The 20,490-nt window shown below is 42.4% G+C and overlaps 1 protein-coding gene across 1 annotated transcript in view; it reads left to right on the top strand.

Annotated features, from left to right (window-relative positions):
• The window catches only part of ASPM (assembly factor for spindle microtubules), a 70,143-nt gene that overhangs the window by 25,186 nt on the left and 24,467 nt on the right, over positions 1 to 20,490 (top strand). The window contains exons 12-19 of the mRNA XM_040359891.1: positions 78 to 223; positions 343 to 428; positions 3,738 to 3,956; positions 5,898 to 6,099; positions 6,954 to 7,099; positions 11,698 to 11,826; positions 12,312 to 12,506; positions 12,742 to 18,639. Coding sequence (XP_040215825.1) covers positions 78 to 223; positions 343 to 428; positions 3,738 to 3,956; positions 5,898 to 6,099; positions 6,954 to 7,099; positions 11,698 to 11,826; positions 12,312 to 12,506; positions 12,742 to 18,639 — 7,021 coding nt within the window. The remainder of the gene's footprint in view (positions 1 to 77; positions 224 to 342; positions 429 to 3,737; positions 3,957 to 5,897; positions 6,100 to 6,953; positions 7,100 to 11,697; positions 11,827 to 12,311; positions 12,507 to 12,741; positions 18,640 to 20,490) is intronic.

Consider the following 20,490-nt stretch of genomic DNA (forward strand, 5'->3'; position numbering starts at 1 on the left):
TTAAACTATTTAACCTTTTTTGTGCTTTGACATTCTTCTCTTTTTTTTTTTTTTTCTATAATACCCTTTATAAACAGGCGAATGATGGAACTCCTAACCCATAACTGGAGTCTGTCTAAAAAGTTGAGAGTCCCAGCAATAAGTCGCCTGCAGAAAATGCACAACGTGGAGGTGGCACTTGACGTTTTGACAGATAGAGGAGTTCAGATCAAAGATGAGCGTGGTAAATGGCTGTTAATTTATTTCTAAAAACTTCTTAATGTGTGTATTACATATTCTATGTCTCTATAGTATCTTTTCACCAGTTCTAATACAATTTTACATATAATTAATGCATTGCAGGTAATGCCATCTCATCCAAAGACATTGTGGACAGACACAGAGAACGTACATTGGCTTTGCTGTGGACTATTGTTTTAACCTTTCAGGTATAGTTTTGCATATTTGTGCTTGAGAATAAATAACTTTTTGCTTCATACTTACCGTTTTGGATAAAACTGTCCATATTTTGTAGACCTGCATACAGACTGATATTGTGCATAAAGCAAAAACCTAAATAAAAATTGCCTTTTCGGCTAAAGATACTGCTGATACCAACGCCTACGGGGTGTCTATTTGCCGGTCTCTTGCCATGCTCATGGTTCAATTCACTAAGGGCTTTGGGGTTTTTGTCTCGGGCTAGCACTAAATCATTAAGTAGCATAGGTAGATATAGATATTTCTTGGACAGAAAAGGTCAGTCCTCCATGTAATTCCTCACCAACAAACCTTTAAGGTGTCCTTAAAGTGGTTCTAAAGGCAAAAGGTTTTTTGCTTTTAATGACCTCTCTCATAATTACCTGAGCCTGATCTCAATCCAGCGATGTGAATGAAAGGCATAAATGTTTTTTTCTTTAAAATGACAAACGTGCATTAGTTTTGCATAGAGCAGCCTTGATCCTCTTCTCAGGTCGGAGAGGGCCCTCTCTTGGCTATCTCCCTCCTTATTGGCTCAGACAGCAGCGGAAGCCATCAGCTCTTGCTGCTGTCAATCACAGCCAGTAGAGAGGGAGACAAGGCCAAGCCATGCTGTATGTCTGTGTGGGCAAGTCTATGTGCGGCTTGCTATAGGGGCACACAGAAGGGAGAAGCTAGAGCCAGGACTGCCTGCAGGGGACCTGAGAAGAGGGTCAAGGCTGCTCTATGCAAAACCATTGCACTGAGCCGGCAAGAATAACATGTTTTTAATGGGGGAAAAAAAATGTTTAGAATCACTTTTCAATGCTTTGTCACTTGTATTCTCTTATGGGGAAAATGTATACAGTGGAATTTGAGCATTAAAGGTGACCTGTGATGTGGGATATGGCAGCTGCCATTGCTGGCTTGTATTTTTTACAGGCTTCAGTGCTGCTGTCCTGGCATCTCTATTCAGTGAGTCACTTACCCAGGGTGGTAGTTCAGACTTCTTTTTTTTTTGCATACTGTTGGATTATGAACTCTTTGGGGATGAAGCCTAGGTAACTATGACTCTCCTGAAGCCTCTACCTTTTTAAAAACAAGTCATTAAAGCGGTAGTAAACTCTGCTATATCCGTTTTTGTTTTAGGGCCCCCCAGGTGGTTTATGCAATCATGTGCTAGTATGCACAGTATATTAGTACATTATGACAGAATTGCTTATTAAAAGGTACCCTCCAGCGCTGGGGTGGGATCAATCCAGCTGGCCCCCAGCGCTTCCATCTTCTCCTGGTCTGTCTTCTGGGTTCTAAGCCTTCGGGCAGTTGATAACCCGGCCGCGATGATGCCACTCCCACGCATGGGAGTCACATCGCCATGGCACAGATTGGGGTCATAAATGTGCAGCTCAGTGTACATGACAGATGACAGGCAGGAGAATGCATTTATGGCAGAAGAGACCATTAATCAACGTGTGTGTTTTTTTTTTTTTTTTTTTTTTTTTTTCTCTCATAAAAACTAAATGCTGCTGTACATCTGTGACATGTTCTACTTGCTAGCCTGAGCTCAGGGAGACATCCTGGGAGGTGCTTCTGATCCTCTCTGAGAAATGTTCTATACGTCAGCAGAGGACAGCGTTGTTAAACAGGAAGGGAGGAGTTGTAGGCAAATTCTGTATGGTTCAAGGCAGAAGGGTGTGACTTTGTACAGACCATGGAACGACATGGGCATGCTGTGCTCTTGCACAGTAAGGCTTTATAGACAGTGGGATGAGAACCTGATGACATGAGACATAAAATGACTATGCTAGCATGGATCAGCAGCCATGCTATCGTGGTCAGTTTATTCTGACGATGAGCGACAGGCAGGATCAGCCAGGTATCCTACCTCACTGGCAGCAGAAACAAAAATACGAGCAGCACTTGGCAGATTGAATTGCCTTTTTAAAGAGGCAGTAGCAAGGTTTTATGATTTTTAGGTTCACAACCACTTTAATGGCCCTGTAATCTATTTTTCATGACATTTTTACGGTGATTTTCTGCCTCCTTTGTTAACGTCATTCGCTACCTCCCAAACCTACCCCCCCCCCTTCCATATGTATGGAACAAGCGGTGCACATCGGTTGCTGTTATGTTCCCTGCTCAATGCATACTACAAATCCCATAGTCCAGTGAACGCCACCCATTCGGACCTCGCAGACCACTAAACTCATGATTTTAAATCTCATGGACCACTAACATGAATTTTTCTTTTTATATATTTATATATATATATATATATATATATATATATATATATATATATATATATATATATATATATAGCCCCCCCCCCTCCCCCTTGGATCACACAGTTTCCTTTATACCAGGGCTCTCCTGGGGCCCTGATGCAGCCCTTTGCTTGCCTTTATCCAGGCCTTGGCCTTGGGGCACTTTTCCTTCCACTGACGCCAGCAATGGGGTAATATTCCTGCTACTGACATCAACAATAGGACACTATTCCTCCCACCTACACCAGCGATGGGGCACCTTCCCTCCCCCCCCCTAATATCAATGTATTGTTTAATCCCACTTACTGCAACACAATTTCTGCTCCCAATAGTCGGTGTGGCCCCCCTAAAGTCTGAAGGACAGTAGACTGGCCCTTTGTTTTAAAAAGTTTGGAGACCCCTGCCTTATACCCACAATGCTCCAACTCTGAACCCTGCATCACACTGCTGCCTTCCACAGACTCAGCTATCACCTCTCTATGCAGTCATGTGCTTGAGCTTTGTGCTCCCCGCACAGTCTGTGATCAGTGCTGCCATTGGAAGTCCCCTCCTTCACCTCCTGCTCTCTGCGCTACTCCTGATGCCTCCCTTTGAGTTTACAGGCGCCAGTATGCAGTATTGACTGTTAACGCGCATTTAGCACATCAATGGAAACAACATTGGGCGGTATATATCCGCCACAATGTTGATTTGCGGCAGAATCCTGGTGGACCTCCACATTTTCTTGTGGACTATCAGTAGTCCATGGATCACTGGATTGTGACAGCTGCCATAGTCCACAGTCCCTAGTCTATCTCGGGTCCAAGTAAGAGAGGGTGGCTACATTATTACATACAGTGGGAACATGAAGAATGAAAAAACACATCCTCTAACAGGAAGTCGGATCACAGCAGCAAAAAAGGATCTACGTTCTAAACATTCTATTTAGGTATGTACTTGGTGCCCCTTTAGAACTGTAGGTATGGCTTTCTTTCTGTCTAATCGGCTATAACCAATTTCTATTTTGGCAATTCAGTATGTCTTTATCTGTGATAGGTGGAAGTTGTGCTGAATGTTGACCACCTAAAAGAGGAGATAAAGTTCCTGAAACACAGTTGCAGCACCCAGAAAAAGCTTGCTGCCCTACGTGCTCTGTCTTTTCCAGCAGTACCCATGAAGCGTGACAGTATCCCATTTTTACCGGAGAATTACAGCGAGCAAGTACTGCTACTCATGGAATGGATTAATGCAATATGTGCCTTCTATAACACAAAGGTAATTGATTTTTTACAATTGGCATCACAGCCACTTTTGAATCTATCCTATTTTAACTCCTCCAGAAATGTGTTACAATAGAACACGAAAGTTCGCGAAGTTCCACCGAAAAAAAATAAAACTTAAGTCAGCAGCTACAAATACTTCAGCTGCTGACTCTTAAAATATATGGACACACACTTGTTCAGGGTGCCCGCGATGTCCTCACCCGAAGCCGATCTATCCCTCGGCTCCCGGGTGCAGGCACCGGCATCTTTAGTCAGCCTGGTTCCCTACTGCACATGCGCGAATCGCGCCTTGACTGGTTCTTGCTGTTTTCAGGGACTTGTGTGTCTCCCAGAAGACAGTGAGGGGGAAGGAGGAGGGGCCCGGACATGGCGTAGATCGTGCGGAATCTGCGTCGATCTGTCTCCGTAAGTGGGAGCAAATGCCTTTATTTGCCCCCTTAATGACCAGGCCATTTTTTGCGATTAAAGCGGATGTGCCACGGGAAAAATATATTAAAAGCCAGCAGGTACAAATACTGCAGCTGCTGACTTTTAATATAAGGACACTTACCTGTCCTGGAGTCCAGCGGTGATCGCAGCAGATGACGAGCCGATCGCTCGTCACCCTGCTGCTCCCCCCTCCATCCTCGGTGAGGGAACCAGGAAGTGAAGCGCTCCGGCTTCACTGCCCGGTTCCCTACGGCGCATGCGCGAGTCGCGCTGCGCCCGCCGATTGGCTCCCGCTGTGTGCTGGGAGCCGAGTGTTCCCAGCATACAACGGGGGGACGGACGGGAAGGAAGGAAAAAACCCGTCCTTTGCCCGTATCGTAGGGCCGGAAGTGGGTGCAGATACCTGTCTGTAGACAGGTATCTGCACCCCCCTCCCCCCTGAAAGGTGTCAAATGTGACACCGGAGGGGGGGAGGGTGCCGATCAGCGGGACTCCACTTTAGAGTGGAGATCCGCTTTAAGGCACTGCGTTGCTTTAACTGACAATCGCATGTACCCAAACAAAGTGTGTGTGTGTGTGTGTGTGTGTGTGTGTGTGTGTGTGTGTGTGTGTGTGTGTGTGTATATATATATATGTATGTGTGTATATTGTGTGTGTGTGTCAGTCAGAACAGGGAATCGCCTTGTTTACAAACGTGGATCCCCGTTCTGCCTCTGTACACAACGATCGCCGGCAGACATCGAGTCCACACATCCGCAATCTCGCATGCACAGACCGATGTACGAGTACGTCGGTTCGTGCAGGAGAGTAGACCTGCCGCAGTAAAAGTACGGCAGCTGGTCAGCAAGTGGTTAAATATACCATTTAAAACCTCTTGCAATATTTCTGGCTGTTCATTCAACCAGAAACCTTGTGGGCTAATAACTTGCTGAGCTCCCTCCCTCTAGACTGTTATCCGTTAGCATTGTTCCCTGCTATCTCCACAAACGACAAAACACTTCCCCCTTTACATAGAGAAATGAAGGAAGTGTTATGTAGTCCTAACACAATCCCTGACCCAGGGTGACACAACTACTCGGTAAGGGGGGGGGAACGGTGACACAACTACTCGGTAGGGGGGGCGGGACAGGCAGGAAAAATTGTGTGGGACATTTGTTCTTTTACAGTTCTAAATAATATATCCATGACATGATATTCAAACTATATAATATAAAGACTTTAGTAAAACATTTCTGAGAATTTATGTAAGATATACCTTACACATGATTTGCTATTGGTACGAAGGGGCAAATCTGACTTTTTTTTATTTATATATTATATTCCTATACTGTGTGTGTGTGTGTGTGTGTGTGTGTGTGTGTGTGTGTGTGTGTGTGTGTGTGTGTGTGTTTTATTATTTTTTTTTTTTTCATTGCTTTAAAATTTCCAAAAATATCCAGGAAGGATTACTGGGTTAAGAGGGGCAAACAAGTGAGCTAACCCTTCTTCTTCTTTTTTCTTGTAGGTTGAAAATTTCACTGTGTCATTTTCTGATGGGAGAGTGTTTTGTTACCTAATTAACCATTACCACCCCAGCTATGTGGCATTAGATGCTATTCGTCAGCAAACCACACAGACCATAGAATGTAATGAAACTGGGACAGTAGGGCTTAATTCTTCCTCCGATTCTGACAACTCAGTCGATATGTGGTCTGGCATGTGTGATGGTAAGTCTTGTTTATCTACTATTGTTTAACTATGTACACCGGCTGTCTGAAGTGGAATACCGTTGTTATGGCAGCAGATGGCTGCCATAACTCCGGTATCATCTTCAATGGCGGATGGACCTCTTTCAGATTAGTGATCCCTGCGGCAGATTCACTGCAAGATCACTTTTATCGGGGGCGGGAAAGGGGACCCCCCTCCCGCCAAGCTCCAGTGGTCTACGCCACTACTGATGGATCTTTTAGGTCCTCACCCCTCAACAGCCTGGAGCCAAGTGAGAGGAAGATGGCCTCTGCACCATACTATTGGATGGCGGAAGCAACGGCAAACGTCACTTCTGCCCAATGATCTTTAAATTGGGACTTTTTTTTATTATTATCTATTTTTTTGTTTTTTGCATGTTGGTGTAAATGTGAGATCTGAGGTCTTTTTGACCCCAGATATCACATTAAAGAGGTTCTGTCATGAATTTTTTTTTTTTTTTTTTTTTTTTTAAGGCTTTTGGTTGATACAGGCTAAACCCCTATCATTTTTTGCATGCCCAAACTTGTTTGTAAATAATCCAAGGATTACTGCAAATGATGTTGTCTGGTCATTACACCAAGCATTTGGTTATGTGCAGCCACAATTTTAAATGTACAATAGATTGGAAATTTCTTTGACTGGGGTCTTCCAAAATACATACCCAGAACATTGGTAAATTGGAATACATTTTAACTCTGGAGTACTTGAGATCTAATAAGCCAATTTACAATTTTAACCCATCAGCTTCCACCCATATCCAGCCAGCCTGACACCATGAAGGATATTAATGACCATGTTTTTTATTTTTACAATGGTTTTATTTGATTTACAGGCTTCACCACCTCAGCCTTGTATAAAGAATTATTGGCTAATGAAAGAACAAACTTTACTCTTCTGCAAACTGCAGTGTCTAATCTGGGGGGAATTCCTGCTATGATCCATCACTCTGATACGTCAAATACAATCCCAGATGAAAAGGTAAAGGAATCAGAGATCACTTCTGTCTTTAAAGTCTCTTACTATGTGACTTAGTTTAAAGTAGAACTAAAGGAAAATTAATTTCAAATGTTATACTGTACTATAACTTAAATCCTATTAGTTTTTAAATCTGCTAATGCAAGAAAAGTGCCCACTCTTCCTCCCTCTTCTGCAGTCATAGTCATGACTTAATTGTAGTCTTTAGGACTACAGTTGAACGCAGCTCCATCTGCTGTCAAGTGGTCAAAATGTGAGACACTCTCTGCCTTCTTTCCAGTAGATCCTCCTGTTCACTAATCCCACCCTGTATACAAGGATCATAATCCGTGCAGTCATTTTCTGTGTAGTCTCCAGGTATGGATCCAGCTCAAGTTTTGACCAATATAAATATGCATATGTGGGATCACTATTGTAGTTGCCACTACTACAGTGCTTGCCACTGTCTTCCAGGTTACAATGCCAAGTGGTTGCTGTGCTGCATAATAGCCACAGGGTGTCGCTTGCCTGGCACAGGCACCTTGCATTTATCTTTAATGAATGCAAATCTTTTTCAGATTTGACAAGGTAAGGTTTGTGATGTCACCACTCCACCTCCTTTTAATCTGTGAACACTTTGCAAGGTGCTTTGTGAATGGTGCCTGTGCCAGGCGGGGGACTCTTTGTGGTGCTTTGCAGCAAGGCAGCCCAGCTGCTCAGCATGGGACCCAAAAGAGCATGGCAATATCCAAGCTTGATCAACGTAACTATGCAAAAAATTTATCTCTGAAGTGCCAACTACTGGTCATACAAGTATGACCATTCCCCAAAAATCTGTAAGGCAGCCCAAATCGGAGTCAAGGAGACACTTCATAAATAAGTAAAATCTGAAAAATATACAATGCAAAAATATAAAAAAAAATGTGTATATTGCCCACCTCCAAAAAGAAAACCCAAATGTTATTAAAATACAATTATTATAAGCTCAAGTGGGGCAAAAGATCAGGGAAAATAATACAATTTTGAAAATTAGAAAGGAGGAGAGAGCAAAAACCCATACAATTTTAACCACAAAAAACATAGATATCAATTTAGTCTCTAATCTGGAAATTTTTCTCTTAACAGTAATTCCTCTCTAATGTGGAGGATACTTGTCTGTCCCCAAAATATTGTACTTGGCAATACCTGCCAAGTATTGTGCACAGTAGCATAGTGTTTAGGGAAGCTATGACCCTTAAAACCTCTCCTAATGTTGCCTAGGCGTGTCTGTAGGTGAACATTCAATTCCCATGTGTTCCTCCGCACATATTGGAGACCACATGGGCATTGTAACAACAAACCACATTTTGTGGTAGTGCATTTGATTAATGACTTGATGGTATGTTTTATATAATCTCAAGCTGACCCTAGAGCTAAAGGTGTCCATTTTCCTACATCCATTAACATGACATACAGTACATTTTCTACATTAGTAGAAGCCTGTCAAATAATGAAAAAATGTTGGATGACTTTGTGCCACATGATCCTTCAAGGAAGGAACGCCCCTATAGATCACCTGAGGTTTAGGTGGTAAAATGGACCCTAGAACCCTATCCTTCTGCAACGTGTTCCAACGCTTGCTTATTATCTTATTCACTGCAAAATGCTTGGATGGAAAGTAGGTAATCAAAGACCAGGACAAAAAAACATTATTTTTAGAACCAATATTACTCTGATTCTGTCTCTCTCCCAATGCCCCTATTCATATGCTGAACCGATGGGACTTTTTTTTTTTCATGCTTACAATGGTCAGCTTATGTAAAATCTTTATCCTAAAAAGAAGAAAAAAAAATTTCTGTAACAAATGTAAGCTGGTTTTAAGTGGTTCCAAAGTTGAAAGGCTTTTTACATTAATGTATTCCCTGCAGTCAGGCAAAAAAAAAGTTTTAAGCACTTGCTTATGCGCTTGTTTTAAAGCTTTTACATGTGTTCCTATTGAAGACTTTGAGACCAAAAACACCCAAATCTGCCTTAAAATGGCTCATGTTGCTTCTGGGAGCATCAGTGTTGAGCTACAGATAATAAAAACAAAGGTGTAGCGCTAAACGATAAACCGTATGCAACCATATGGTTCAATGAGTGAATATATGGTAAAAAATAAGTGTAAAATGACAAAAAATATTACTAAACGTGCCAAAAGGTGAGATACGTTCATATGAATCTATGCGAGTATCCCCCATCGGGAGATTAAAAAAAAAGTGAAAGTTGAATCAATTAGTGCAGATATCCAGTAATAAGAGATGGTCAAATTAATGACATCCAATGCGTGGAGAGACCCTCCACCAGGAGGAGAAATGAAGGCTTACCGACTAGCCAGCGCCCACCCTTCTCAGGGGGGTCAAATCGGGCTCAGCAGAACGATGGTCCTCACTGGAGCGTCAGGGTATCATCTCCGGTACAGCCGCAGATGTCATATCCGCATTTCCTAGGATGATCCGGAAGTAATCCCCGAGCTCGTTCCCGGATTGAGGTAAATAAACATCCGGTAGTGAGGGATAAGCAATATCTGATAGGGGAAGAAAAAAACTTTCAATAGTGTAGACGTTCCTTAAAATGTTTATTGATAAAAGTATATAGCAATGGGACCAAGCCCTCAAATAATAAAATAATAGAAATAGTAAAAACAATGTTCCTTGCAAGGATAAAGAAAAGGAGAGGAGGATTGAGGCTGCTCTGGGCAATTCCAATTCTTAGAGCGAGTAAGTATTTTAGAAAAAATTAGTTTCATTCACAATCACTTTAACACTTAAAAGTGGTTATAAAGTTAAACTGTTTTTACCCTAATGCAGGGGTCTCCAAAATTTGCAGCCTGTAGACCGAATGTAGCCCTTTGTTTGCCCTGATCCGCCAGGTGCTTGCACTGACACCCGGATCAGCCTCTCAGTGACCCGCTGAGAGCCTGAGCTGGCCAAGGTCCCCCATACAGCCCAGCGCTCCAATGAGCGCGGAGGTAGCGGAGAGCTGTGACTGACGTTCTACAACTCTCTTCTCACGGAGCTCTGAAAACATCGCTCGGTTCTCAGTGCAGAGGCATCAGGGGACAGATGCAGCATCGGACTGAGGTAAGTATGAATCTGAAAAAAACAACAACTTTACTTCTCTTTTAAGGTAAACCTTTACTTCTTTTAAGGTAAAAACCTTTTTAATAGTAACTCCCCTAAATACTTACCTAAGCTTGATATCGATCCAGGGATGTGCATGTATGCAGCATCTCTTCTCACCTTTCCCTGCTCTCATAGGTTTGTCTCCTGTTGCTGTCAATCAAAACAGAAGGGGGGGGGCAATGCTGAGCTGTGTGTCTGCATAGATGCAAACAGCCCTGCTAAGAATTGAGCCTGCACGGGTGCCCCCCATTGCAAGCAGCTCACTAAGTAGAAGTCTTTAAGCTGTGTTGAGTCATTCTTTTCAGTTGGTGATCGCCCCTTTTTTTTGGCATCTTTATTGGAGAGGATGTATCTAGATTAAAAATTGGGTAACTTGTGTCCCTTAAAGGGTCACTAAAGGAAAAAATTTTTTTAGCTGAAATGACTGTTTACAGGGCATAGAGACATAATAGTTAACTGATTCCTTTTAAAAATGATTAAAAATAGATAAAAAAACAATCATATAATGTGCCTGCAGTGTAGTTTCGTTTTTGCTGTTGTTTGCTGGTTCTCTGATGTACAGAGAGCCACTAGAGGGCAGTCAGCCAATAGAGAGCAGTGATACTTTGTCTAAAACTCCTCAGCACCAATCCAGTTTCGTTTTACACACACCTCCTTGATTAGTGACCACCGTGAGAAATCTCCCAGTACTGTGGTTATCAGGAAAAAGGCAACCAGGAAGTGTCCAAAACAGAGAGGATTTACAGCAACATGAAAGCAAAAACGAACAATGAGCACATGAAACCAGGACTGCAGCAAGGTAAAGGAAGCTATTTAGCTAAAAAAAAAAATTCCTTTAGTGACCCTTTAAGTTTAGAGGGATGTTCAAATTAGGCTAAAAAAGATAACTGTGTAGGTATATTGTACTTGTTTACATTTAAAGTCCAATATATTTTTATTGTATTCAGTTTGACAAAGAAAGATAATAGTACAAACAACGTACAAATGTCCGGGAGACAAAAAAAAACACAATACAAATCCCGTCATTCATCCTCAGCATGTAACGTTATTAACAAAAGCTCAGAGGCTCCGCCGCCTACGAGGAGCTTACAGTGCCATTCCAACCAAAGAACAGTGAGGGCTTAGCTGATTTACATAAAACTACATTTGACTCATTCACCTGAAGTTTTGATCAAAGAGAAAGAAGTGCAAAAGGGGAAAAAAGGGAAAAATAGCAATAGAGGATAGTGGAAGAAAGAGAGGGAGGCAGAGAATCTATAGAGAGGGGGGACCGAGCAGACCACGGCATACCAAACCTACATGATGGGATCAGGATAAGGAGTTGTTTACATTTAGAATGGCTGAAAAATTCACTTTAATGACAAATTGCCAATCTGTACAGTAATGCAATTAAAGTCGATATGTACATGTGCTTTACTAGCTGTTTATAGAACAATTCAAATTTTGGACAATCAAAACATACATTTTTCTGTTTTGCAGATTGTCATCACTTTCCTTTCCTTTCTCTGTGCGCGACTTTTGGATCTTCGTAAGGAGGCTAGAGCTGCAAGGGTGATCCAGGCAGCATGGAGAAAGTACAAACTGACAACAGAGGAGCAGCTACTACAGGTCAGTTCTCAAAAGGAAACCCTTGTGTTTTTTCACCTTATGCATAAAGGTGGAAAAACTTCTGACAGTGACCGGCCCCTTAGGGCTGTCCCGAGCCCCCACTGCCCAAATCCCCCCCCCTCCCCCATTGGCTCCTGCTGCTGTCAATCAAACCCAATGATGCGGGACCGGGTCTGGTATTCTGTGTTTTCTGGACGCAAATGCTGGATTCCGGAGCGCCCCCGCAAGGTAAGCGCTTCTTCCAGGGGGTTAACCGTTGCGGGAGCCGCCAGGGGACCCCAGAAGATGAGGTTTGGGGCCACACTGTGCAAAACGAACTGCACAGTGGAGGTTGGTATGATATGTATGTTATATAAAAAAAAATGAAGGTATACAATCCCTTTAAGCTTGTGACAGCAGTGTTCAGTATGGGATACTTGCAGAGAAGCATACTCTCTGCCTCTTATTTTATGTTAAGACTAATTGTGCATTGTTTTGATTTGCAGAAAAAGCACAAGGCTGCCTCTGTCATCCAAATCGCAGTTCGCAAGTTTCTGTCGCGGCGTTGGATTTTAAAGAGAACAACATCTGCAATAGTAATCCAGAAACACTGGAGAAAATACTTGGCTTATAAGGAGCTAATGAAATTAAAGCTTTGCAGACAAAAGAAAATTGAAGCCTCTGCCGCCATTGTCATCCAGGTGTGTTCATTACACAGGAGGTTAAGATTTTTTTTTTTTTTCCCCTGTTCTTCACAGTGTGTGTGTGTGTGTGTGTGTGTGTGTGTGTGAATTCCAGTACAAAATGGCCAAATTTCAATTCCCCCCCAAGTTAGACCATTTTATTCAAACCTCATTACTTTTTACTAGGCAAAACTGACATTTTGTCATTGGCTGATTCATTGTTATAACCAACAAGTGTGGTTTTATCTTCCAGAGAATCTGGAGATGTTATGCAGCCAGAAAATACTACATCAAGTTAAGAAAATGTGTTGTTCTTCTGCAAGCAAGAGTGAGAACAAAGAGGGCTGTTTTGGCTTACAAAAAGACCATGCATGCAACAAGAACTCTCCAGAGGCATGTGCGCGCTTGGTTGTTGGCTAAGAAAGATCGTGAAAACTTCTTACAATTCAAATCTGCTGCCCTTACGATACAATCCGCTTTCAGGAGGTGGAGATGTATAAAGCTAAAACAAGAGATCAATGCTGTATTGGTGCTTCAGAAAGCGTACAGGAAATGGCAAAATCGGAATTTGGAAATGAAGAGAAAAGCAGCCACTTTAATTCAGTCCCTTTATCGCATGTCCAGAGAACGATGTAAATACCTCTCTATGCGAGCAGCGGCAGTAAAGATACAATCTCTGGTTAAAATGAGACCAAGGAGAATCCAGTACCTTGTATTAAGAGAAAAAGTGATCTTTGTCCAAACTCAGTTTCGTGCTAACCTATTAATGCGCAAAGAGCGCAAGTCCTTCCTCCAGATGCGGGCAGCTTCTGTTAAAATTCAGTCTAATATTAAAGGCCTTTTGGTCAGAAAACAAATCAAGCTGTGGAACAAAGCTGCAACAACATTACAAGCCAACTACAGAATGCATATGACAAGAAGAAAGTATCTTGCTATATACAGAGCTGCAGTTATAATACAGGAGAGCTTTAGAGCAAACAAAGTTGCTGCCTATCATAGAGAAAGCTTCTTGCTCATGAAATGCTCTGCTATATGGATACAAGCAGCCTGCAGAGGTTACATTGTTCGTAAAAGAATAAAAATTCAGCATCTTGCAGCGTTATCCATACAAACCACTTACCGATGCTATGTAGCAAGAAAGCATTATATTGGCATGAGACAGTCTGCCATATCTATTCAGCGATGGTACAGAGGACAGAAACAACTAAAGGGAGATCTGGAACAATTTGGGAAAATTAAGAGAGCTGTTGCTACCATACAGTCTGCATACCGTGGATGGTTAGTGAGACGACAACTACAGAAATGGACAATGGCTGCAGTCACCATCCAGTCAGCCTATCGGAGATGTATTGCTCAAAGTAAATTCAAAGAAGTGAAGATGGCTACTTTGACCATACAGAGGTACTATCGTGCTGTGCTGATTGGCAGGGAGGAGAGGCAAAAATATCTTCACATCTGTTTGCTTATAAGTAAAGTGCAAGCCACCTGGAGGGGTAAAAAAGTCAGGCAGGAGATTCAGACACAGCACAAAATGGCAACTTTGATACAGTCCTACTATAGAATGCATGTCTGCTACACAAAGTACAAAACAATGACACAAGCTGCAGTGCTTATTCAGCGTCACTACAGAGCGCATACAGCTGGTAAAGCACAGCGAGCAAATTATTTAAATGTCAAAGAAGCAGCAAATCGCCTTCAGGCTGCTTTCCGTGGATGGCAAATTAGAAAACATTTATTGCATCTCCACAATGCAGCTTGCAAAATACAGACCACCTATCGCTCTTTCAGACTCAGAAAAGAATACCTCAGTCTAAAGATGGCAACGATCTTCATTCAGAGACGATACCGTGCTCTAGTTGCTGCCAAGTTGCAGAGAAAATCGTTTCTTTGTTTGAGAAAAAGTACCATTAAGCTGCAGTCTGTCTACAGAGGTAAGAGAACAAGGCAAAGAATAATCCAGATGCAAAGGTCTGCAGTTTTGTTACAGTCAGTGTTTAAAATGCAAAAGCAGCGTGCACAATATCGGAAAATGAAAAAGGCAACCTTGTTGATCCAGAAGCATTATAGAGCAATAAAGGAAGGAAAGGAACAACAGCAGCAGTATTTGGCGCTCAGGAAATCTGCTTGCACCCTACAGGCTGCTTTCCGTGGATGGCAAATTAGAAAACATTTATTGCATCTCCACAATGCAGCTTGTAAAATACAGACTTCATATCGCTCTTTCAGACTCAGAAAAGAATACCTCGGTCTAAAGATGGCAACGATCTTCATTCAGAGACGATACCGCACTCTAGTTGCTGCCAAGTTGCAGAGAAAATCGTTTCTTTGTTTGAGAAAAAATACTATTAAGCTGCAGTCTGTCTACAGAGGTATGAGAACAAGGCAAAGAATAATTCAAATGCAAAGGTCTGCAGTTTTGTTACAGTCAGTGTTTAAAATGCAGAAGCAGCGTGCACAATATCGGAAAATGAAACGGGCATCATTGGTAATCCAGAAGCATTATAGAGCAGTGAAAGAAGGAAGGAAGCAACAGCGACAGTATTTGGCGCTCAAGAAATCTGCTTGCACCCTACAGGCTGCTTTCCGTGGATGGCAAATTAGAAAACATTTATTGCATCTCCACAATGCAGCTTGCAAAATACAGACTTCATATCGCTCTTTCAGGCTCAGAAAAGAATACCTCGGTCTGAGAATGGCAACAATCTTAATTCAGAAACGGTACCGTGCTATGGTTGCTACCAAGTTGCAGAGAAAAGGGTATCTTCTTATAAGACAAAATACCATTAAGCTGCAGTCTGTCTACAGAGGTATGAGAACAAGGCAAAGAATAAACCAGATGCAAAGGTCTGCAGTTTTATTACAGTCGGTGTTTAAAATGCAGAAGCAGCGTGCACAATATCGGAAAATGAAACAGGCATCATTGGTAATCCAGAAGCATTATAGAGCAGTAAAGGAAGGAAGGAAGCAACATCAACAGTATTTGGCGCTCAAGAAATCTGCTTGTACCCTACAGGCTTCTTTCCGTGGATGGCAAATTAGAAAACATTTATTGCATCTCCACAATGCAGCTTGCAAAATACAGACTTTATATCGCTCTTTCAGGCTCAGAAAAGAATACCTCAGTCTGAGGACGGCAACAATTCTAATTCAGAGACGATACTGTGCAATGGTTGCCGCCAAGGTGCAGAGGAAATGGTATCTTCTTCTTAGACAAAATACCATTAAACTACAGTCTGTCTACAGAGGTATGAGAACAAGGCAAAGAATAATCCAGATGAAAAAGGCAGCAGTAATAATCCAGAAACAATACAGGGCAATGAAAGAAGGCAGGAAGCAACAGCAACAGTATTTGGCACTCAAGAAAGCTGCTGTCACCCTGCAGGCTGCATGGAGAGGCAAGAAAGCAAGGAATCGGATATGTCGTATGCACACAGCTGCAATAGAAATCCAGGCCTGGTACCGAATGGTCAAGCAACAGCAAACTTTTAAAAATCTTAAAAATGCCACTGTAACCGTTCAAAATCTTTACCGTGCTTCTCAGGAGAGGAAGAAACAGTTGCTGATTTTCCAAAACAAAAGAAAGGCAATATTGTGCATTCAGTCAACTTTCCGTACAGTAAAACTACAGCGTGAATTTAGAGCGAAGCGTCAAGCTGTGGTTGTCATTCAAAGAACTTTTAAGTCCTGTTTGGCAAGACGCAGGTTTCTTGCCCTTCAAAAAGCTACAGTATGTATTCAGAGAAGATTTAGAACGAAAAAGCTTGCTGATCGACAGAGGCAGGATTACCTAAAGACTCGGAGAGCTGCACTTGTTTTACAAGCTGCTTTTAGGGGTTTTCAAGTCAGACAGAAACTTCGACAAATTAATTCCTCTGCCACGGTCATCCAGGCCGCTTTTCGAATGCACAAAGAGCGTGTTGCCTATCTAAAGTTGAAGCAATCTGCAATTACCATACAGCAATACTACAGAGCATATAAAATATCCGCTTGTGAAAGGGAAACCTTCGTAAAGCAAAAGAAGTCGGCAGTAATGATTCAATCTGCATATCGTGGTGCAAAAGTAAGGCAGAGGATAAGTCAAATGAACAAAGCTGCTTTCACAATTCAAGCCACTTTCAAGATGCACCAGTGTAGAATCCAGTATAAAAAGTTCCTATGGGCAGTCTATGTGATTCAGCAGAGATACAGAGCAAACAAGCAAAGAGACTTTCATGTGCTACGGTATTCTTTTATTAAGGATGCTACCCTCCTCATTCAAGCTGCTTATCGTGGCTGGCATGTCCGAAAAGAGTTGGAAACCATGACTGGAGCTGCCACTGTTATACAGAAGCAATTCAGGACATATCTTAAGCGCAAACAGTATCTTCTAATACAGTCATCAGCTCTTCTTATCCAGAGATGGTACCGTGCTACTGCTTTAATGCGTCGCTGTCATTCTCAATATCGGTCTCTAAGAAAATCTGCAGTTTGTATACAAGCTTCTTACAGGGGGTTCAAAGTAAGAAAAGATCTTGCCCTGAAACATGAAATGGCCATCAGGATACAGTCTGCTTTCAGAAATCACAAGGCCTTGGTTTTATATAGATCCCAACAGGATGCAGCTAGAAAGATTCAGGCTTGGTACAGGTCTTCCATTGACAGCAGGCATACACGTACATCATTTCTGAAACTCCGAAGGGCAGCTATAGTTCTCCAGGCAGGTTACAGAGGAATGAGTGTACGCAAAAACCTGAAAGTTATATCTAGGGCTGCCACCGTAATACAGTCCAACTATCGCATGTACACTCAAAAGAAATACTACAAAAGTTTGGTTAAAGCCACCCAAACAGTCCATCAGAGATACAGAGCAAAAAAGACAGAGCGAGATCTGTGTTACCAGGCTACTAACCATTCAGCAGTACTGCTCCAAGCTGCTTTTAGAGGGATGAAAGTTAGAAGACAGCTTAAAAAAATGCACTGTGCAGCAACAACTATACAACGATTTGTTAAAGGTTATTTTGAAAGGAAGAAGTACTTAAAACTTAGATCTGCAACTGTTTTCCTTCAGAGAAGATACAGAGCTTCAGTTCTAGCCAGATCTTTTCTCGCATATCGCAAACCTGTGATGTGTCTTCAGTCTGCTTATAGAGCGTGCAAAGAGCAGCAAAGGCTTGAGTCCATGTTCAGACTGTACACACTGCAAAACGCCTATGGAGGCCAAAGAACATCAACTGTATTACAACAGAATTATTACATTTACCAAACATATGTGCTCCTTGAAAGAGAGTGCTACCTAAGGCTTCAAAATGCTGCTGTTGTCCTTCAGGCCTCATACAGAGGCATGAAGAGTCGTAGGAATATAAGCAAAATGCACAATGCAGCGACCATAATTCAGGCTTTTTATCGCATGCATAGACAAAGAAAATCGTACCTGATTATTCTACAGGCAACAAAAACATTACAATTACATTTTAGAGCAACGCTTTTGAAGAATGAGGCAGTGAAGCGGTACAATGATCTTAGGGATGTGGTATTATCAATTCAACAAGCTTTCCGTGCCAAAAAGTCAAGAGACATCAAGGCTGCGGTGGTTATCCAAACTACATGGAAGATGTATCGGGAAAGAAGAGCCTTTATAAAGGCCAAGTCTGCAGTGGTGAGACTTCAGGCAGCATTCAGAGGCTTTAGGACTAGAAAGAGACACCAATTATTGGTTGAATCTGCCTGTCATATACAGTCTTGGTATAGAAGATGTTGCCAAGCCCATCTACATAGAGTCCAATATTTGTCCATACGAACCTCTGCTATTATAATTCAGTCTGCTTTCAGAGGTTGGGTTGCACGCAAACGTGTTAAACAGGAAAGAGTGGCAAGAATACTTCAGTCTTATTATCGTATGGCTGTCTGTCGGAAACAGTTCCTGCAGCTTAGAGCATCTACCATAAAGTTACAGACTTGCTATCGGATGCAAAGGACTATGCAGATGTATAAAAAGCAGAGAGCAGCTGCATTGATTATTCAAAAATGGTATAAATCTCTCCTTGCTATGAGATGCCAGAGGGCTGCTTTCTTGAATGCACGAAAGCAAATAATCCTTGTGCAAGCAGCAGTCAGAAGATTCAATGCCAAGAGGTTGTTTAAGAGAATTCAACATGCTGCATTAATGAGCCAGGTAAGTTCCTAAGTTTTGTGTGTGGTGTGTGGTTTTTTTTTTTTTTTTTTTTTTTAAGTGGTTTTTAAATACCTTTTTTATTTACTGTATCCGGGCGGCACTTTTGGCCATTGCTGCCTAGGCAATGAGGTCATCAGGCTATTCCAATGGACTATTGGTGTCATTTATCCCAGGAGTCTTTGGGAAGCCTAATGGTTAAATCTTGCAGTATTTCCATACCGGAAATGATGCGATCAGGAGGAGTACCATGTAATCAACAAACTGTGCCACAATGTCATTACTGCACAGGGGTGAGATCGGGCAGTCCATGCTGGGTAGCCAGCCGCACCTAATCCTGGAAATACACAGGAGCGGGCTTCAGATGCCCACATCCTCGATGGCCCCTTCCTGCTTCCGAGATCATGTAAGGTAGTACTGATTTTAAAAGTAACAAGCATAAAGACAGTTGGGACAGTATCCAAATATTAATGTTCAAGTACTAACAATCACAGAGAGCTTTTATAAAAAAAAAAAAATCTGGGAACTGCAAATCCGCTTTATTGCAGAGAATGCATTAAAGCGGAGCTCCACCCAAAAGGGGCAAGTCCCACTTTAAGGCCTCCTTCCCGCTCCTGTTTAAAATAAAGCTTTTGGGGAGGAGAGGGCGAAGCATGTACCCAGTTTTAAAAGGTAGCTGCTTCCACACCAATTCCCTAGGCCAGGGATATGCAATTAGCGGACCTCCAGCTGTTGCAGAACTACAAGTCCCATGAGGCATAGCAAGACTCTGACAGCCACAAGCATGACACCCAAAGGCAGAGGCATGATGGGAATTGTAGTTTTGCAACATCTGGAGGTCCGCTAATTGCATATCCCTGCCCTAGGCGATCGGAAGCATAAGTTCTCCTTCCCCCCCTCCCTCCCATTGTCTTCTGGGCCAAATGACAGGTCCCAGAAGACTGCAGGACCAGTCTCGGAGTACCGCTCCGTGCATGTGCAGTTGGCACCCGGCTGTGAAGCCGCAAGCTATTACAGCCTGGTTCCCATAGATGCCGGCGAGGAAGGACACTGGGAGAAAATAACTGGGGAGAGCACACTGCCGGATCGTGGGACAGGCGAGTTTATTAAAAGTCAGCTGCTATATTTTTACTTAAGAGACTGGACCCTTTTTAAGGTAAAAATGTTACACTTTAGAACCACCTTTAATTCTAAAACCACTTTTATTATGACTGTAGTTTATGAATTGACACCCAAGTCAATAGTATATTCCTGTCCTTGTCTAGCATAAGAGTTTAGATGCACTTTTATGGGCCTACTCACTCTAGCAGCTGCCTTGGAAGTTGGACACTGCTGCTAGCAGGTGGTGTGATGACTGTGTTGCCGATGTGCTGTAAACTGCGCATCACACAGTTTACTTTTTTGTGTGAACTTTATGAAATGTTCTAACGTGACCTTTCATTAAAGGGGTTGTAAAGGTAATTTTTTTTTTTTTTTTTTTTTCCCCTAAATAGCTTCCTTTACCTTAGTGCAGTCCTTTTTCACTTGCCTCATTCTTCGATTTTGCTTTTAAATGTCCTTCTTTCTTCTGGGAAATCCTCACTTCCTGTTCTTCTTCTGTCTGTAACTACACGTAGTAATGCAAGGCTTTCTCCCTAGTGTGGAGAAAGCCTCTTGAGGGAGGAGGGGGCGAGCAGGAGGGTCAAGACACTCTCTACTTTGCAGATAAAGGAGCTGTGTGTTAGTGGGCGTCCTGACATTCCTGCTCGCCCCCTCAAGAGGCTTTCTCCACACCAGGGAGAATGTTGCATTACTGTGTGGACAGAACAGGAAGTGAGGATTTCTCAGAAGAAATAAGGACATTTAAAAGCAAAA

Source organism: Rana temporaria, chromosome 7 (genome assembly GCF_905171775.1).
Source record: "Rana temporaria chromosome 7, aRanTem1.1, whole genome shotgun sequence".
Lineage (NCBI taxonomy): Eukaryota > Metazoa > Chordata > Amphibia > Anura > Ranidae > Rana > Rana temporaria.